We start from the raw sequence: 18138 nt of genomic DNA on the forward strand, positions 1-18138 counted from the left end.
GATGTTGTAACAGAATACCTGAAATGGTAATTTGTCAAGAACACAGGAAGTCCAAAAGCATGGTACAGCATGTAATGAAGGTCCTTCTTGTGCTGTCATTGCACAAGGACACAGGAAGAACAAGTAAGATGTCTACATCCAACCACAAGGATTAGTCCATGTGTGGGTTAAGTGGCACTCCTGTGTCAGTCTGTGACTTGAATCCCTCCTCTGAGCGTTTAACACTTCGCCTTTAGAAGTAAGTTTCCAGTAAATGCTTCTGGATGGATGCATTCAAAAAATAGTCAGTCCTGGTGCAATTTGATGTTCACCTTTAAAACATACACCTGGGCTTCCATGAAGCAACTGTTTTGTTTTATCAGTATTAAAGATTGTTTCATGTTTCTGGGCACTTGGCGGTACACTTTAATCCCAGCACTCGGGAGGCAGAGGCAGGTAGATCTCTGATTTTGAGACCAGCCTGGTCTACAAAGCTCCAGGACAGCCAAGGCTACACTGAGAAACCCTGTCTCAGAAAAACAAAAACAAACAAAATTGTTTCATGTCTTGGACCTTTTGAACTTTTTGAACTTAACAGAGGTTAACTCCCTTAATGCAAAGGATCATAAGCCTTATACATAATATTTATCCACCAGACACAAGTATGAGGTCATCATGAGCATGAGCATGGCCTCTGGTCTGAGAAATGAGCAAAGTAAGGAAGAGCGGATGACCCTTCTTAGAATGCATCAGACATCTGAAAATTTCCATGGGAGAGGAGAATCAGAAAGGGAAGTTGATCTTGAGGAATGGGCAGAATTTGGATTTATAAAAAGTTTTTTTCATGTATGTGTATATGTGTATCTGTGTGAGTGTATGCCACATAGGTATATTGCCCTCAGAGGCCAGAAACGGGCATTGTATCCCCTGGAGCTAGAGTTACAGGTGGCTGTGAGCCCCCCACGTGGGTGCTGAGGCTTTAGCATCAGATGTGTCCGAATATGGTTAAACTTGATGGAATTAATCTAGCTTAAAATTTAGTTTGGAAGTGGCTGTAATTGATTCATGGCTACAATAAAATTTAATCTTTTAATCTTTGTATTTGCTAAAACTGAATTATGTTATTTTGAGGGATAAAATTCCTGAGTGATTCCTGTTAAAACTCCAAAGACAAAGGAGCTTATATTAATTTAGAGATAAATATCACAGAAAAGTTTTCAAATGGAGCTGATAATATATTATTATTACTTAATCTGTTAAAATTTTTCTTTATTGAACCTTTCTGTAGAACCTTAGTGTGAGTGATAATTTATTTCCATCACAATGAATGTTTTCACATTTAAATTAGCCAATTAGGTTCAACACTAGTTAGCATTCTCAGTAAAATATGAAATAATGCATATTTATCTCTGATTTAACATGATGAGTGATTATTTGGTAATTTAAGGTAAAATCGATTTTAGGCTGAGCACAAATAAGAAAAATGCTCTTGTTTTTACTAACCTCTATTGAGTTACTTTGCATAGGTCTTGCTATAAATTTGCTATAATTTTTAAGGGAAGTAATGGGATTGTTCAGCTTGGAAGCAACTGTAATTGATTCGTGGCTACAATAAAATTTGCTAGGAAACTGCTCCACGTTTACAGGATAGAACGGAGCAGGAGGTCTGGTGAGAGGTGGGCTGCTCACAATTCACAGGATAGAACAGAGAAGGAGGTCTGGGGAGAGGTGGGCTGCTCACAATTCACAGGATAGAACGGAGCAGAATGGAATTTTTAATCTATCAACTCATTTGCCTGCTCTGTGGTGTCTCTAAGAATGGAAACCTAGCTACAGTTTCCTGTGGAATTCTCCAGGGATCGATCTGTTCCATAGGGGTAGGACAAGTGCCAGGGTTTCTTATTTGCACATTGCCCATAGAAAGTAGGTACGCCATGAACCAAAACTATGGCTGTTTTGCCCTATGAAGTCTCTTAGCTTATTTCAAAGGATCATGCTGCTGTGCATAGAAACGTTATCTTTGGGATTTCTAAAGACAAGGGTCTAAACATAATACTGAGGACCAGCGAGATGGCTCAGTTGGTGAAGGTACTTGTTGCCAAACTTGATATCCTTAATTTATTTCCCACAACCCACATGGTGGAAGCAGAGAACGACTCCTATAAGTTATCCTTATACCCCTATGAACAAATACACTAAATAAATAGATTTAGCCTAATTCCTCAATTTGATTTAGGCAAAAGTTCTCTCTGGACAGTTATGTTGTTAGCTTTGTGGCAGCACTTCTGCAGTATGCGGTCTGAGGCTGCTTCACTCTACCAAAGAAACTACATTATAGACTGGAAGTTGTGATGTTACTACCCCTCGACAAACCCTGCCGGTGCCGGTTATTCAGAGATACTCAGTTTCATTTCTCACACTTAGTGATAAGGTTGCCTAAGATCCACCCCCGACATTCAAGTTGAGTTTCCCATTGGTTTTCACTAGAAACCTCCAATGGAGCAAACACGTAATAGAGAAAAATCTACTAGAAAAACCCAAAATAATGCAGTGTATTGTGGTAGATTATCAGGCCAATAATCCTTATTTCTTCTTTTTCTAACAATCCTAGGATTTCTGTAAAGTTTTATTTGCAGTAGGTAAACAATGTGAAAGCCTTTTAAATGAGTTTTACGTTTTGTTTTTTTTTTTTTTTCCAGAGATAGGACTTGTGGCAGCTGCCCAGGGTACCTTAGTAAGATTCATTCTCACCAACTTCTTAGCTTAATGAGACAAGATCTAGTGTTTGTACTAGATGATGTTTCTTTCTGCATATAGTGACACATATTCTTAAATTCTGCAGTTATTATACACTGTGTAAAATCAGAAGTATACCCTTGATCATTTAAACAAGTAAACTGTAAACGTGGTTATTTTGTAGACCCTGCTGGCGGTTAATCTTTAGTGCAGGACTGTGCCGCCAGCTACGCACCGTCCCCTCTCTAGACTCCAGAATGGGACTATGATTTGTGGAGGTTAGTAGAAGGCATCCATCACCTCCTGCTCCTGATTGATGACTCGGAATCTTAGTACACAAAAATCATAAGCTCCTGTTTGAGAATGCATGCAGCCAAGATGTTCTATAAGAATTTTAGAGATACAGTAAGACCATTGCTTTTAAATTCTCTTTAATCAGTTCCAATGTTGAATTAGTCTCATGACAATAGTCAATTGATTTGTGTTAATTGAAATTTTACCAAAACTCCAATTCTTTTTCAAGTTGTTCCAGTCAAGTAACAATTCTATAATAAGTCAAGAAAAGCATGGTGAAACATCGCCAGTTGATTATAGCAAGTGTTACAGATTAATATTGATTTCATTACTTTCATGAAACTGTTAGTAGTCATTTCTGTCAAAAATATTATGGGTCTGCAGAGATGACTGGGCAGTTAGAAGCAGCAAGCACTGCTCATGCAGAGGACCCGAGTTTAGCTCCCACCGTCCTCATCAGACAGCTCCAGGGAATCAGAAGGCTCTTCTGGCCTCAAAAGGCACTGTATTCGTATGTACATACCACATGCAGACACACACATACAGACACAGTTAAAAATTTAAAAATTAAAAGGGAAAATAAGTAAAGGATAACTTTTAAATGGAAATATTCTTTTAAATATATTGCATGAGTTTTTAATAGTCCTATTTTTAATTGATTTAACTGATCTTTTTAGTTGAATTAAATTGCTTTTAGTTATTACTCTGAGTTATTATTCCTTAGACATGGAATCTATATTTTAGCTAGCTTCTGATAGTCTATGTCTAGAATACTGTTGCTTTGGATTTAGGTTTAAAGTGCTGATGGACCCTTTAATTATTGGCAGCACCTCACTTTATCTTAACCAGCACAGAAAGTCTGAAAAGCATGTGCTGCGGGAGATGAAAGAGTCCGAGGCCCAGGCAGCCTTGCTGTTTCTGCTCAGTCTATAGACATACCATTTGTAAGTGATTACTCAGGGGCCAGTTAGGTTCCCCGCCATTGAGGGAATAAAAGAGAATAAAGACAAAAGCACTCACCATCTTAATATTCACAGGACTGTGCTAAAGAATAATGATTTAAGATCAAGACAAGAGTTAACTGCCCACCTCACCAACCAGTGGCCTTCCCCAGGAGCTCTGGATGTCAATGCTGTTGCCTTGGATACGTTGCTTTACCGAAAACACAATAAACAGTGGTATGAGTAAGTGTAATATTTTTTTCCAACTAATTACATATTTAGTTGTACCAAAACATGTCCACTTTGGCATCTCGGTTATTTTTCTGAACTTATTATTTAGCAAAGATAGGCTTTAGGACTCCTTTGATGAGGCTCCCTTAAGACACAGGCAGATGTCTGAACATTTAAAACCAAGGCGCCCTGGGGAAGCGGGATATCTGAAGAATTCCTAGGTAGTGGTGTTGGACCCGAAGCTCCTGCTTCTGTTGTATTTCTGGTCAGTCTTTCACTGTATCTATAGATTTGTTTTCATGATGCATTTATTTTTAAATGTTAGCTTTAGGATGTAGTAGCCTGGAATTAATTTTCCAGATTGTTAAAAATAGTCCATCTCCTAAAAGTATAAAGTTACAGCTCTCAGTGGGCCTGAATTTTGCTAATTTTAATCCATCTAATTTTTAGAAGCTATCATACAATCACTCTACCTCTGGGCTGAAATTTCTTTGTCCTAATCAGCCTTTTCTTTGGTCAGGATGTGTCAATATTGAGTGGACTGCAAAAATCTCAGATAATCTACATTTTGAAAAATCAAGCTCTATTATCATCTTTTCAGGTTTACCACTTTTCTATCTTTGTCGTTTGTTTCTACTGTATTTCTTCTTCATTTATCTCTTTCCCACCTATGTCTCCCTTTTGCTCTTTTTCTTTCTCCCTCCTCCTCTCCCTTCTTCTTCCCCACTCTCTTTATCTGCCTTCTGTGGAGCCCTGAGCTGAGAAGTCACTGGCCCCACACATTCTCACTTCTGCTTCTTAGGATGCCCTACGAGCTAGTGAGTTACCTTAGTTTCTGTTTGTCTGTTCGTCTGTCTAGCAGTCATCTAGATTTTCTGCATCTTGTTTTAGCAGAAGCATGACTTCCACCTTCTTTATTCTCATGATGTTGGGGGTTGTTGTTTATCAAGGTTAGGGTACAAATTAAATTTGACCTTTTGTTAATTAAAAGCAGTACTAGACACTTGAGCTCTTTCTTGACTCATTGATTGTTAGAGGCAAGTAGAGGTGAATAAACTCTTTGTGGAATAAATCAGAACTCTTATCTATTAAATAATTTTTAGTATGACTCAAGATGTTGGCTGTGGGCATTCTATAAACCAGCATAGAGTTCCTTTATATACTTATATAAAAGTTTGCAGTACCCTGGCAATGGTGACACTTGCTTTTAATTCCAGCACTTGGGAGGCAGAGACAGGAGGATTTCTGTGACTTCAAGGCCAGCCTGGTCTACAGAGCCAGTTCCAGGACAGCCATGGCTACAGAGAGAAACCCTGTCTCAAAAACAAAACAAAACAAAACAAGAAAGTTTACAGAGCTATAACCTATGCTGAGTATAATTTTACCTTTCTTTGTCATAATGAGTTAATAAAAACAATATTTGCATAATATTGATAAATCATAAAAACATAATTTATGATTAAAAGCATGCTTTATAGAAATATGTAGTATACCTATTATATATGTGATGTGAGAAGCTCTTAAATTTACAGAGATGAGCTGTAGGCATTCTCTGTTGATAGACCACCTGTGGAAGCACAAGGACCTGAGTTTGGATCTTCCTCACCAATATATAGGCCAGTAGGATTACATATCTGTAATCCTAACACTAGGGAGGCAGAGAACCCACTGGCCAGCTGGACTCCATGTTCAGTAAGAGACCCTGTCTGAAAATTATGCATGTGAACAGTAGTGCACCCAGACATGGATGCACACCTATCTATGTATCATACACATGTGCTCACTATTGTGACAGGACAGTGGGCAGAGCACAGTCATTACAGTGTAGAACGTTCCAAGCGTGAAGACCTCTGTTTCATCCCTAGCTCCCATGGAAAAAGCTGGATATGGTTGGCCGTACTTAGTCTGGGGAGGCAGAGTCCGGTGGATCCCTGGAGCTCTCTGCCCAGGCAGCCCAGCATAGCTGGGAAGCCTTAGGTCTGTTTTCACAAAACAAGGTGGACAGCTCCTGTGGAATAGTATCCAACCAACCTTGTGTCTATAGGTTTGGTACTGACACCCACACACATAAACATGAACACATATTTGGGATTGCATTAAATCTGCTAAATTAAGACTTTCTTTATACTATCTACATTATTGTGAAAAGGTAAAATATTTTCAACAGAATGTGTGTGCTTTTATCAGTCACATGATACCTATTGTAGTCAATAAAGAACCCAAAGTGGGCCTGGCATAGCCGTGAACCCATACATACACATACAATAGTAGTAATAAATGAAAGTTTAAAATGAAGAACCACAGTGGCATGTTTATTACTAGTTTACATCTGCATGTATAATGATGACTTACTTACAAAGCAATATCGCAGCAGTCCAAGAATTGCAGTCTTGAAACAAAGGCAGGAGGCCAGCCTGTCTATTCAGCACGAATTTAGAGTTTGTGCTTCTTGACTCACAACATCAACTGAGGATGCAAAGTACCCTTTTCTAGTATTATCCCATTAACTTGACTTGCCCTCATTATGTTCTTACTGTTTTTAGATGACCCTGTTATCTAGTGCAGGTACAGAGGAGTCAGGACCTGGAGTTCAAACATAGTGATTGTCAATAACCACTCCTCATTGATTACTTTGTGATACTGAATGGTGCTTCCTTTCCTTAACTTTCTCTTTCTGTACATATAATACATAATCCCCATCTAACAATTAAGTGCATTGACTGTCACTTAATAACTTCTCAGCAAGTATTAATAGATGACATGATCTTTTCTTCATTAATCTTCCATGCTGAGGAGTGCATACCTATCTCACATTCAAAGATCTGCTTTCTGAATCTTATAGAAAATTGGTTTATCCATAATAGTTCTGAATATGTAATCCCAGTTACTTCACTTTTAGAGGTTAAAGTATGGATTTCCAGGATAGGGAACTTTCTCTAAATCATGTTTGAGATTAAGTAGACCTTTCCATCTTTGATGAGAACCTACAAATTATGGAGGGAATGGCTAGTTTTCTTTAACAAGCATTATCAGCTCTCTTGATAGCTGGCCCTACAGTTCAGTAGTTTTGGTGTTAAGTTTCTCCTGCAAAGGATGCACATGCCTGGGAGAGTATTCTACCAACTAGCCTAAGTTGTATTCAATAAGAAGGTTTCAGAAGCAAGCTTGGGTCAAGTTGGGGCTTAAACAGCACTTACTTGAGCTACCAGCAAATTTGTGAATTAGGCAGCACTAGGACCAAGTTCAGAGAACACTCACCCCACAGCAGAAGAAGTGGCTTTCATAAAGCGAGCAGAAAACACAGTAGAAATATGATCTGAGTGGTTCTGGCTGCACATGAACCTCCCTTGAATGCAGAGGGAAGAGGGATTGGTCTTGTTTGGGGGTGATATGACGAGGGGACCTCTGGGGTTGGCTGACACTTGGCTTGTTGTTACTAAATAGTATAGGCCTGAGTTAGGTTTCAGTTTGATTACGAAACTGGCTATTACAATTTGTAGAAACCAAAAGAAAATGGTGGTACTGTTTGTGTGCATTGTGAGCATGTGTGTCTGTGTGAGGGTGCCAGATCCCCAGTAACCGGAGTTACAGCTGTGAGATGCCATGTGGAGGCTGGGAACTGAACCTGGGTCCTCTGAAAGAGCAGTCAGTACTCTTAACTGCTGAGCCTTCTCTCCAGCCCAACAATTTTATTATTTAAATATATCCCTACAAAAAGCAAGAATTAGAAATAACTTCTATGTGTCCATGTGCATATGCATGCCTGTGAATATCCCGCACATAATTTTTTCTTCATTCTTCTCTCATACAATATATCCCAACCACAGCCTTCCCTTCCTCCACACCTCCACTCTTTCCCAGATCCACTCGTTGCTCCTCTGTTTCCCATTAGAATAGAATTAGGCTTCCCAGGGACATCAAGTGAGCATGGCATAATAAGATGCAGTAAGACTAAACACATAACCTCATTATTAAGGATGGACAAAGCAACCCAGTATGAGGAAAAGGGTCCCAAAAGCAGGCAAAAGAGTCAGAGATATCTCTCCCCCACTGTTAGGAGTCCCACAAAACCCCAATATAAGCTGGGTGGTAGTGGTGTATATCCAGCACTTGGGAGGCGGAAGCAGGTGATCTCTGTGAGCTCAAGGCCAGTGTGATCTACATACAGAGTGAGTTCCAGAATAGCCAGTGCTACACAGAGAAATCTTACCTTAAAAAAAAAAAAAGCTAAACAAGCACAACATATACAAAGGACCTAGCATAGACCCATGCAGACTCTGTGATTGCCACTTTAGTTTGTGGGCCCCTATGAGCCTGCTTAGTTGATGTCTGTGGGCCTTATTCTTGTGGTGTCCTCTACCCCTCTGGCTCCTACAGTCTTTCTTCTCTCTCTTCTGCAGGGTTCCCCAAGCTCTGCCTAATGTTTGTCTGTGGGTCTCTGCATCTGTTCCACTTAACTGCTAGAGGAAGCCTCTCTGATGATAATTGGGCTAGGCACCCATTTATGAGTTATAAGCAGAGACAAAACTTTGATTTCAATTGCCCAGACCTGAATAATCACACAGAAACTATATTAATCACAACATTGTTTGATCAATGGCTCAGGCATATTCCTAGCTAGCTCTTACATCTTAAGTTAACCCATTTCTATTAATCTATGTATCATCACAAGGATATGGTTTACTGGTAATGATCTGGCATCTTTCTCCTTTGGCAGCTACATGACATTTCTTTCAATTGCACCTATTCTCTCTCTGTCTCTGTTCAGATTTCCCTCCTGGCTTTACTCTGCTAAGCCATTGGCCAAAAAAGCTTTAATCATTCACCAGTAAAGGCAACACATATACTGAAGGACATCCCATGTCATACCTCTTTTTCTGTCCAAATTAATAAAAAGGTTTTAACTTTAACATAGTAAAATTACATATAACAAAACAGTTATCAATCAAGAATCATAATTGCAATATTTATTTCATTTATATTTGGCAAATTAAGGAAAATATTTTATCATCTATCCTATCTTTGCGAGTCTAAAGTTTTATACCTAATTTGTCTTTTATCATAACTAAGGAAATCTATAATTATTACTATCTGTCTTCCACTCCATTAAAGAACCCGGAAGGAGATAATATTACCTAAAAAAACAGGAAGTGCATTATAAGCAACTTCCAAAGTTCTAGAAGTGACAGAGAGATCTCGCTGCCTGAACAGTCATGCAAAGTTCTTTTGTAATGTTGGAGCATCCATCTTCAAGCTATAGACTTATAATATCTGACAGACTTTTCAGTGAATCAGGAAACTTGAAAATCTGTTCTGCCTTGAACTGACAAAGTTCATGAGTTGCTTTCTTTTGTGTCCTGAAAAATTTCTGGCAGTTTCTTTTTTGAAACAAGACTGCTGAAGGACCATTCCATCTTGTAGGTCCTGCATGTCCAGACCCTCCCTGTGTATTTTCCATCTTTTTATGGCCCATGATGATTTTTTTCTCTTTAAGAACCTCAGCTTAATATCCTTAAATTATATTTTATCTATGACTCTAAATTTTATCCTCTCTGTATGAAGCCCATGCACCTTTATTAAACTTACTGTGGCCCGTTAGAGGCCTTTTTTTTTTTGTCTGAATCTGTCTTTACTGTGAATCTGTAATCCTATTCTGAGCAGGAACACTTTTTAAAAATGCTAAGCAGGTGTGGCTAGGTCTAATACTGCAGCTTTGCCTGTTGCCTGTCCTGTGCAACATGGCAGAGGTATGTTTACCACTTTTGCAAGCCATGCTCACCACTCCAGCTCCAGGGACGCAGTGGAGTCTATGTTGCTATTAAGCAACTAGTAACATGTTAATCACAAACCCCACTTAAGTGCTCCATAGCAGGACCTCCTGAAGGAGCCAAAGCCATTTGTGCCACCAACATAAACCAGGAAGCTCTCTCTTAAAGAAGTCGTTGCTCAACCATGCAACTGTCAACCACATTCAGAGGGACTAGTTTGGTCCTATGCTTGTTCCTTCCCAGTCCGGCTGGAGTTGGCAAGCTCCCATTAGCCCAGGTAGCTTGTTTCAGTGTACCCATCATGGTCTTGACCTCTTGGCTCATATTCTCATTCCTCCCACTATTCAACTGGACTTCGGGAGCTCAGTCCAGTGCTCCAATTCGGGTCTCTGCCTCTGTTTCCATCAGCTGCTGGATGAAGGTTCTATGGTGATATTTACAATATTCATCAGTTTGACTACAGGGCAAGTCAAGATAGGGCCCCCTCTCCTCTATTGCTTAGGTTCTTAGCTGGGGTCATCCTTGTGAATTCCTGGAAATTTCTCTAGAGCCAGGTTTCTTGCTAACCCCATAATGGCTCCCTCAATCAAGATATCTCTTTCCTTGATCTCATCTTTGTCCTCCCTCCTTCTTGACTATCCCATTCCCTCAAGTTCTCCTCCCTTTTCCTTTCTCCCCTCCCCTTCCACTCTCCCTTCTCCCCCCACCCCCATACTCCCAGATTTGGGGGGGCATTGGCAGTGGCACAGGATTTATCCCTACTGCATGCACTGGCTTTTGGGGAACCTATTATCTTTGGATGATACCTTGCTCAGCCTATATATAGTAGGGAGGGCCTTGGACCTTCCCCAAAGCAATGTGCCTTACCCTCTCTGAGGATTGAATGGAGGTGAGATGGGAGGGTATGTGGAGGGAATGAGAAGAGGGGAGGGAGTTGTAACTTGGATTGGTATGTATAATGAAAAAAAGATAGTTTGTTTTATTTTTTAAAAAACTTTTTTTAAAAAAAAAAAGTCATGCCTGCAGAAAGCAGAGCCTATCTGAAAAACTGCAGCTACCAAGAAGCTGCAATTGACTCCTGTTTTTGTGGTTCTAGAAGTATTTTTGTTAAAGCTTTTTTAGGCTTTATATGGATGTGCATTGCCCCATGTGGAGTGCCGTTACATAAGTGGAGTTTGTCCTTTTGTATCCCAGCCTCCCAGACCTGAACAATCACACAGAAACTATATTAATTACAACACCGCTTGGACAATGGCTCAGACATATTGTTAGCTAGCTCTTTGATCTTAAATTAACCCATTTCTACAAATCTATGTATTGTCACAAGGCTGTAGCTTACTGGTAATGTTCTGGCATCTTTCTCCTTTGGCAGCTACATAGCATCTCCTTTGACTGTGCCTATTCTCTCTCTCTCTCTTTCTATCTCTCTATCTATCTCTATCTCTGTTTAGATATTTTCCATCTGGTTTTACTCTGCTAAGCCATTGGCCAAAACAGCTTTATTCATTAACCAATAAAAGCAACACGTAATATACAAAAGGACATCCCATATTGTCGAGTATAGCAGACTATCATTAGGTATCAATTTATTGACTCCCCATCCTCCACCCCACACCTCTTTGGTCAGTGTTTGGTTCTACCCTAGGTCTCAAGGCCACCCAGCTTCTGGTTCCTGGCCATCTACGCAGTGTGGGGCATGAGCTTCCTCTCCTGGTGTGGGCCTCAAGGTAGACCAGTCTACCAAGCTCTGAAACAACATTGCCTCAGCACATGCTGCAGCCACGACAGAAGATTGAAGGTTTTCCCAGTCCCACCACTGGAACTCTTGCCTGGTGGCAATAGATGTTTGGTCAGGCTCTGTACCCACATTACTAAGAGTCCTTATTAGGGTCATGCTCATAGATTCCAGGGAGTTTCGGAAACTGTACTGTTTCCATATCTTCCCCCATATGCCCTGAAATTCCAGTCGTCTCTCTCTCTCTCTCTCTCTCTCTCTCTCTCTCTCTCTCTCTCTCTCTGTGTGTGTGTGTGTGTGTGTGTGTGTGTGTTCTCTCTACCTCTCTCCCTCTCTCCTCCACCTCATTCCTCTTGTTCTTGTCTCCAGCTGCCTCCAGTCCACCCACATAATCTATTCTATCTCCCTTCTCGGGGAGATCTGTCCATCCCCCAGAGCCCTCCTTGTTACTTAATGTCTCTGGGTCTGTGGATTGTAGCAATCCTGCTCATGATTTCTCTTCTCCCTGTGGATAATACTTCCCTCTGTATTACACAGTGTGCTGCTCACTGACTACCAGATAACACAGATTACTTACTTTAGAACATCCTTTGAGAAAATTTATAATATAAAAGGTATACCAATTGTTTCTAATCATTGACTGAGAGATTACCCATGACTTATGACACCGTTCTTGATTGTTTTGGTTTTTTTAAGACAGGGTTTCTTTGTGTAGTCCTGGCTATCCTGGAACTTGCTCCATAGACCAGGCTTACCTCAAACTCACAGAGATCCTCTTGTCCTCCTACTGAGTGCTGGGATTAAAGATGTGTGCCATCCTTGCCCAACATGACTCCAGTCTTACCAATTTAAATTATATTTAGTGACATAGTAACATGTATTAAACTACAAGTTCTTGTGTTATAGAAGGTGTGCTTCTTGCTGCCTTGGATTCTCATTTTTATGACCTTAAACTACTTACATTTTAAAAATTCTGTTCTGAGAAACAGCAGTATGTATCAGTTTATGTGTCTCTCTGGATACATTTAAATCTCATGATGTTAATGAATCTAGAATATTCAGGACTTAACTCTGGCCTTTCAATGGCAGAACTTCCATAGATAGTTTACTACAAACCTACAAATGTTTAAGAGAATGAGTCTTTTTAGAAATTGGGTAAAAACATATAATCTAAACATCATTCATCATCTGAAGCTAAGGTCTCCTTCCTGCTGGTGGGTTTACACTTGTCTTCAATAAGGAGGTAGAGTGTACAGTAAGGTACTGCTATGCATGTCTTGTGAATAAAGGTTTAATTTCGGGGTGGAAGTATTTGTTGTTGTTTAAAGCATCATTGTTTCCAAATTCTGTTTCTATATTCATCTCCCTTGATTAAGTAGCAACTATAAACTCAAGGATTGGCACTAACTGGGAAAAACTAAAGGAGTTTCAGCATCAGTCCCTCTGACTTCAGCTTCAGGGGAAGCTCATCTGACATTGTTACAATGGCATCTTTCACAGTTCCCTTCCTCCAGCAAGCAGCAGACCTGTAGACTGTTGTAAACAGTGCTGGCAACTCTGTTATGGTATTCAGTACATTCCTGCCTTTTGTTTTGAAATGTTTCTGCACATAAATTTTAAATTAAAAATATCAACACATTTCTTAGCATGAAAATAGTGTCAGAAACTCATCTTAAGCCACCAGTCTAAAAGCAAGAATTCTGCATGTTAAACATAGAAAATAATTTGTAAAGAAATGTTTAAAATTACTTATTAGAAGGCAGTGTCTGGGCCAAGAAAATGGCTTAGTAGATAAGAGTGCTTGGTCTGTAAGCATGAGGGCCTGGGTTCGAATCCCCAGCACCCATGTGGAAGAGCTGGACATGGCTGCTTGTAGCAGAGATGGGAGGGGCGCCAGCTCACAAAAAAAAATAATACAAAGACTTATATTAGTTACGAAAGTGCAGTTGATAGCCTAGACTTGTTTCTAACTAACTCATAACTAATTAGTCCCTGTCTATTCATTCATTTTCTATCTCATGGCTTTATTACCTTATCTTCATATTACCCATCCTGGTTTCTCTGTGTCTCCTGGCATCTCCTACCCTTCTTCCCAGCATCTCTGTGCCTGGAAATCCTGCCTAACTATTGACCATTCAACTTTTTATCAAAGCAATCACAGTGACACATCTTCACACAGTGTAGAAGAATATTCTCTAACAACTGCTGATCTCTGTAACCCCAAGCATAGGGTGAGGCTGGATCTCAAGAGTGAACTTCGCTGAAACAGCCAGCCTGCATGTCGGGGAGCAGCCTCACCTCAAGTAATGTGGAGAACAATAGAACAGAGTTGAAGGCCGGCTCTGGTGTGTGCACGTGCACAGGTGTAGGCATGCATACACACATCAAAAACGGACCCCCACATTCTTACCCTCCTCTATAACTCACAACATATGACTTTAATGAAAGCCAACTGAAATTTACTGGGACAGAATAATTTAATACAGTTCTCAGCTAATGGCATAGGATGGCAGGTTCTTCTGTGATGCCAGAGTGGAGGTGGAGGAGCTAGAGGAACAGTTAGCTGCCAGGCCAAATGGTCAGTTTACTCTTTGTGAGACCCTGTTCCTTTCAACGAAACAGAGATAGTAATAAGCTAAATCCTAAGGTACTGCTCAGTACTAAACAAAATTTTATATGTGTGCATATGCTCATATGTGTGGCATCATATACATTTAATTTAAACGTATAGCCCTGTATTTTAACATGTACCAAGTGCTTTATAAATATTGGGTATCACTTTATTGTGTAACATGTAGCTTATAAATGCATTATCTTCTCTATCAGAGGTTTCCTGATTTAAAATTATAATTAAGGACTTTTGTACACAAAACATTAAAGAAGTCATCTTACTACAAATTGAGAACACGGTTCTGTAAGTTAGTAAAGCCATTCTGCCATCTCATTCTTCCCTTCTGAGAGAGAAAGAGAAAAAAATGGATTCCTCATAAATGTATTCCATCATTATGGCAGCCTATAAAGTTTTATCTTAATAAGATTGATGGGAAATAAATACAAAACCAATTTATAGTGTTATTTTTAGTAGATTTATTGGTTGTTATTATTAATGTAATTTGTGTTCAAGTTATTATTAACATACAATCTACTTTTAGTAAAGGAATACTTTTCTTTTTCCTCATTTAGTTAAGAGCCCTAACTAGCATAAGATAATATCTGGATGTAAGCATTCCAAACTTTTTTCCTTGAGACAGGGTCTCACTGTGTCGTTCTTGGTGGCCTGGAACCTGCTGTATAGACTAGAGTGGCCTTGAGTACACAGAGATCCGTTTGTTCTGCCTCCCAAGTGCTCAGATTAAAGGTGTGTGCCACCGTACCCAGCTTTCAAAACACCTTTAGTATATACACCTTTGTCAACGCTGTGGCCACGTCTGCATATGACAACTATAAAAAGAGGTCATTTGATTCATATGTGCTTTCCTGTAAATATTATAATAAAATGTTTATTTGTGGATTTTACATAGGATCTGACTATTGTATGAAAGACATTCAGCTTGAAAAACCTTTTCTTAGTCCACTTATATTGGTAAACAGTGATCAATTCTGATTTTACATGGGCTACAAAGGACACCAAACCTGATTTTATCTTTATTGGCCTTATACTGAAAACTGAATTTGAGGAAAGGCTAATAATAATAATCATTCACTAACTTTTGATTTCTAACTGAAATATGCTCTGATATAATTAATTTCTAAGTAATTAGCCTAATACAAAAGGGTCTTGAAACAGATGAGAGGAGATTGATTGTCTTGATGGTATATTAATACATAGCTATTTATTAGTCAGCCTTTTTAACTTTTAAATTGCAGGAGTGTACAATAACTATTTTGTTGCAGAACAGCTGTTTGAAGGCACTGAAGAATCCTGAAGCACTTGAAATGATAGGTCATTATTAAATTATGCTATTTGTTTCTTTTGTTTGTTGTTTGTTTTGTTTTGTTTTTGAGACACCATTTCTCTGGCTGTCCTGGAACTCCCTCTGTAGACCAGGCAAGCCTTGAACCCAGATTCAGCTACCTCTGCCTCCCAAGTGCTGGGATTAAAGACTAAAGATGTGCGCCACCACTGCCTGGTCCCATTTGTTTCTTTATTGGTAGTATTACTTAGATTAGAAGTTCCTATTTTAATTGTCTAGATAATAGATAATTAATTTGATAATGTTAATTTGCTTGGGAAATTATTACTCTTTTCTGTTTTTCAATGAACATAGATAAGCTTCCATAGTAGATAGGGAGAAAACTATAATGGAAATCACAGAATCCATGATGAAGGCAGAGTTTAGGGAAGATGTTGTGAGGAAATGAGTTACAACTTTAAGACATGACACTGTCGAGGACGGTCATAAGGTCTGCTCTGTAGTGAGAAGAAATTTTAATAGTTTTTTATCCTTATTTTCAGTAAGAGTTACCAAAGCCTTGACCAGCTATCAGCAGAAGTTAGCCTTTCTCAGGCCTCGCTGGATCCCAGCCACTCACAAGACGGAGATGGGAAACAGGACTCACTGAATTTCGTCGGTGAAGGTAAGTGTGCTGGCTAGTTTTACGTCAACCTGATACAAGCTAAAGTCATTTGAGTTTTAACTCAACTTGACCCAAGCTAAAGTCATTTGAGAGGAAAGAATTGCAATTAAGAAAATGCCTCCATAAACTTAAGGTGTAGGCAAGCTTGTAGGGCGTTTTCTTAATTGGTGATTGTTGCAGGAGGGCCCAGCCCATGGAGGGTGGTGCCATACCTAGGCTGCTGGTCCTGGGTTCTGTAAGGTGGGCTGAACAAGCCGTGGGGAAGCAAGCCAGTAAGCAGCAACCCTCCCTGGCCTCTGCATCAGCTCCTATCTCCAGGATCCTACCCTCTTTGAGTTACTGCCCAGACTTCCTTCAGTGAGGAACTAGGATGTGGAAGTGTCAGCCAAACAAACCCTTTCCTCCCAACTTGCCTTTGGTCATGGTGTTTCATGCTGCAATAGTGGCCCTAAGACAGGATGGAAGTGACTTTGGTATTTGTGAGATTAACATATCTGGTCTCTTGAGAACAAAGCGTTCTTCGGTAGCCCACACCAGCCTTAAACTTAGAATCTTTTTGACTCTGCCTCCCGTGTCTGGGATTTACAAATATGTCTCAAACATGCATATATGCAAATCATGAAATATAATTAAAATGTATTTATTCTTAATAAATTGTGCTCATTGACAATTTCATACATGTTTTAATACATTTTGGTTGTCCCTTCAGCCTCTCATTTCCCTCTCGTACCTGTAGGCCCCTCCTCTTCCTTACAAATATTTTTCTCATATTCATTACTGTTGTTTTGTGTCTCACAAAGTTTAAGTAGGGCTGTCTGTGTGACCCTGTGGGTATAACTATCCATCAGAGCCCCGTGTGCTCACACTGGAAGCTATGGTCCCTGCTCTTCTCCCTGAATCCATTATGTCGCCAGAGATCAGCAGTATGTGGTAGGGCCCTGTGAGCTTCTGCCTTTCCATGGCTGACTGTGCAGGTCCCACCTTATGTGAGCCCAGTGCCGGTAGGAACATTTGCTCAGGGTTGCTGTGGCCGTATTGTGACTAGAAGTTGGCATTTCACAGGCCTGCTCAGTACCTTCTGGTTCTTACGTACTGCCTGCTCCCCCTTCTGCAAATGTCACTTGACCTGACGTGGTATAAACGTCTTAGTCAGGGCTGAGCCCTTAATTGTTTTTTATTCTCAACGTCTTGCACCGCCGTAGATCTCTGCATTACTTCCACTCATCGCGAGGAGAGTTGCTGTCATTAAGCCTGAGAATAGCCTTTGTCTAGTCTGTCCTGAGTAGGCCACCAAGAAAAAAAATTGCTTTTTGTTTTTCGAGACAGAGTTTCTCTGTGTTGTTACAGCTCTGGCTATCCTGGGACTGCTCTGTAGACCAGGCTGGCCTCGGAGCTCATAAAGACCTGCCTCCCTCTACCTCCTAAGTGATGGAATTGAAGGCTTGCATCACCACTGCCTGGCTTATCTTAAAAAAAAAAACTTAACTGTGTATTTATTTCATTATTTTGTTAAATTTACTTCTACGTATTCCATTCCTTTGGATTATATTATAAATCAAATCACTTTTCTCAATTTCTTTTTTTTCAGACTTTTTAATTGCTTCTTTTAGATTTTAAGTATACATTTTTTTAATTGCTCTTTCCCCCTGTCTACCTGTAAAAAATAATAAGAGTGACTTTGGTTGTTCATAGTATTCTCAGAATATTTTATTTTATTTATCCATTTATGTATTGTGTATGTATGTACATGTGTAGTTAGTTAGTTAGTTAGTTTTTCGAGATAGGGTTTCTCTGTGTAATCCTAGCTGTCCTAGAACTCAGGCTGACCCCAAACTCACAGAGATCTGCCTTCCGAGTGGGATTAAAGGCGTGGACT

The 18138-nt window shown here is 39.8% G+C and overlaps 1 protein-coding gene across 2 annotated transcripts in view; it reads left to right on the forward strand.

Annotated features, from left to right (window-relative positions):
- The window catches only part of LOC121434765 (RUN domain-containing protein 3B), a 158332-nt gene that overhangs the window by 136598 nt on the left and 3596 nt on the right, over nt 1-18138 (forward strand). Inside the window, exons 9-10 of one of the 2 annotated variants that reach the window (XM_041633726.1) lie at nt 4047-4193; nt 16141-16262. In XM_041633726.1, the coding sequence (XP_041489660.1) occupies nt 4047-4193; nt 16141-16262 (269 nt within the window). The remainder of the gene's footprint in view (nt 1-4046; nt 4194-16140; nt 16263-18138) is intronic. The other variant, XM_041633727.1, reaches the window with a different exon arrangement.

Source organism: Microtus oregoni, unplaced genomic scaffold, assembly GCF_018167655.1.
Source record: "Microtus oregoni isolate MIOR12 unplaced genomic scaffold, Mior012 000044F_ref0000062, whole genome shotgun sequence".
NCBI classification, from domain to species: Eukaryota; Metazoa; Chordata; class Mammalia; order Rodentia; family Cricetidae; genus Microtus; species Microtus oregoni.